The 3,003-nt window shown below is 44.1% G+C and overlaps 1 protein-coding gene across 1 annotated transcript; it reads right to left on the reverse strand.

Moving 5' to 3' along the window:
* Nucleotides 1-1,734: 1,734 nt before the first annotated feature.
* Nucleotides 1,735-2,783, reverse strand: TMEM74 (transmembrane protein 74). The gene has a single exon (XM_010201303.2). The coding sequence runs from the start codon at nt 2,680-2,682 to the stop codon at nt 1,735-1,737; it is 948 nt and encodes a 315-aa protein (XP_010199605.1). The 5' UTR covers nt 2,683-2,783.
* Between the last annotated feature and the right edge of the window lie 220 nt (nt 2,784-3,003).

Below are 3,003 nucleotides of genomic sequence, written 5' to 3' on the forward strand. Positions count from 1 at the left end.
GGAACCAAGGTGGCAAAATAGCATTCAGTCTCACTGCACAAGGACCCCATGTTTCCACCTGCCACTTGTTATTCTGAATCTTGTGCTGCCACATATTCCTGGATAAAGGGGGCATAAAGGATATCTCCTCTCACCTTCCCAAAAGAACTCATCTCAGGTATGTCACAGTGGGGAAAAAAAAGTCTAATTTAAAAAAAATATTTGACATGCCTGATATTTGAGACTTAACTGATGGCTGACAAGGCTCACACATTGACAGCAAACCATAGATTTCTACTAAGAATCTGCAGTCAGGGACCATACAGACAGACTGCTTTGACAGGGATACACACACATGTATATATATCAATCAACATACATATATATGTTAATGGGTCATATATATATATTAGCCACTGCTTACTAATAACTGACAGCAGCGCATACAACGGTCTTTGTTGATTTTCTCAGCACTGCAAGAATACAACTTTAATGTTCCACAGAGACTGCCTGGTAATAAATAGCATCCGTGGTACAGGTTTCCAGTTATCATGGCACAGAACTGTGATTCATAACAACATGTACCCTTGATCATATCCTATGTTAAGTAAGTCCCATGTCAGCCAGTAAACTGCCTGATATTTAACCTGTCTAGTTCCTGATAATTTATTTTTTAAAAATAAATTATTTTTTATGGAACAAGCCCTAGAAAGCTCCTTCCTGTCCTTTTCTTGCAGGTTACAAGAAGGTTGACAGCCCAGTGACATAAAACTCAAGTTCCAAAAGAAACTTGTAAGATGCCAACAGCCCCAAAACAAAGCCCTGCAGCTGAATTGGAATTTCTTCTGGCATCTGTACTAAAGAAGTGTTCAGTCTCAGCCTCCCCATGCTTTTTTCCTTTGGGTCTTTTGATACTCCATACAAGAGGTCAGTTAATTCAAGTTATGGCAGTTTTCATACAAAGACATCTGTCCACCAGGAACTAAACTTCTTTTATATGGGTCACTATAGCTATCAGAAGTTAATGACTATCAATCATTGCTAATCTGAACTGAAATGGTGCCACTGACCTCAAGCTGAAAGAGCCTTTTGTCTCCTACCAATACCATGAGCCATATGGTTCTCTGCCCTTTGCCTCTTATCTTATGTTTTAAATAATCATCACTAATTGTACAATTGTTTGAAAATACGGGAAGTTTGTAGCACATCATGACCAAGTGGTGTTCTTCTTTCTCCTAGCTCTAACTCAATAGAAGAGAAGGGATCAGCTTAAAATTAAAGGATAAAAAAGCATCTCTCTTAATTAAATATTAGCCCTGCTTTTTGATTATTGGTCCTGCTTCTTACCAGCCTAGCAAGTAGACAGTTAATAATCCTGTAGGCTGCAATAAATAACAGCTTCCAAAGTGTCAAGGTCGTTCCTGTTCTATATGAGAGTAATAAGAAAATTATATAGGCAAGACACCAATGGAATGTTTTATATTAGGATAAACGAGTATTTGAGGAACCTACTTATCACAAATCTCTTTTTATTCAGTGGTTTTCATTATTTTATATCAGTTGCATTTTCTCTGGCACATTTTCCCTTTACAACAAGTGCTCATATACTGCAAACATTAGATTATTGAGCTTAAGAAAAAAAATTCATTCTTGTCAGACAAATAAACTGCATCACCAGCTATCTTTAGCTGCATGTGTTTCCTTTAATAAAACGTATTTTCCTGTAGAAATGCTGCCTTAAAAATCATAACCAGACTAATTATCTATGGCAAGCACATCTTCCTCAACTAACGACAGCTCGAGCATATTATCATTTGCACCAGACTTCATTCTGAAATTGAAAGACCCATAGAGCTTTGCAGACTCCTTGGAGGATGCAAGCCTGCTCCTCCGGTACAGCTCCCCTTTCCACATGGACATCATCAGCAGGCTGGAGAGCACCACTCCCCCCAGGGTTAAGAGACATAGCCCCGCAATAACACAGCGGTCCAAGTGAGCCCCGATCCTGGCACTCTCGTTCTCCAGCCTCTCCATCTCCCGGGCAGCCACAGTGTTGGGATCCACAGTCACTTCTCGGGGTACCACGTAGGAAATGATCACCAGTAAAATGCCACTAACCAGGAACAAAATGGCACTAATGAACCCATAGTCTACAGATTTCCCAGCTGCCGCCTCTGAGGCAGCATCGTCCTCCTCGGAGACCAGAGAAGGGGAATCGTGCACCCACTCAGGCAGCAGCTCCCTGCAGGCACACTGCTGCAGAGCAGCATCCTGGCAATGGTTGCCTGTGGGACTTCTTGTGTGCTCCAGGTTTACATTTTCATCCACGTAGGTGAACGACGTCTCGAGTTCCTGAGCACAGCAGCAGGCTTTCTTTTTGCCCCCATCCTCCTCGCCAGGCATGTGGTTGGGCAGGTGGCAGGGCTGGGAGGTGCTGGGGGCTGCAGGGTGCTCATGGGGTGAGGTGCCCAGTGGGGAGGGCTGGGGTGCCAGTTGGGTGTCAGCCACAAGGTCCCTCTGCAGAGGTTTGCACTGCCTTTCGCAGCACAGGGCTGCCATGGCAGCAGCTGCTCTGGAGTCTGCCTCACCCCCCCCATGCTGCTGCTGCTCGTAGGGAGCCGAGGCCAGGCTCCATCCAGTACTGGTACCCAGGGGTGTCTGCCTGCTCTCCTCAGCCAGATAGAGAAGCTCCATGCAAGCCATCGATCTCGTCCCGGTGAGTCCTGCTCCTGGGCTACCGCATCGTTCAGCCAACGCTGCCCCTGACCCACTGAAGAGGCTTCACAGTACCGGAGCTGCTGTATCCCAGAAATCTTCTACTCTTTCACCAACGTTTAGTTAGGGACATGGCTTGTGTCAGCTGTTAAATGATTAAACAAATACTCTCTGACATTAATTTCTTTTCAATCTGCAAATGAAATAGCAGAGGAAAAAAAAACCCAAAACAACCGAACAACAACAAAACCAAACCAAACAACCTCATGGTTTTACATTAATAAACCAAAGAGAAGATAACACACATGT

Source organism: Colius striatus, chromosome 4, assembly GCF_028858725.1.
Source record: "Colius striatus isolate bColStr4 chromosome 4, bColStr4.1.hap1, whole genome shotgun sequence".
Taxonomy (NCBI): domain Eukaryota; kingdom Metazoa; phylum Chordata; class Aves; order Coliiformes; family Coliidae; genus Colius; species Colius striatus.

Coding starts and splice junctions, on each gene's coding strand:
- TMEM74 (XM_010201303.2), bottom strand. CDS start 2,682: ATGGCTTGCATGGAGCTTCTCTATCTGGCTGAGGAGAGCAGGCAGACA.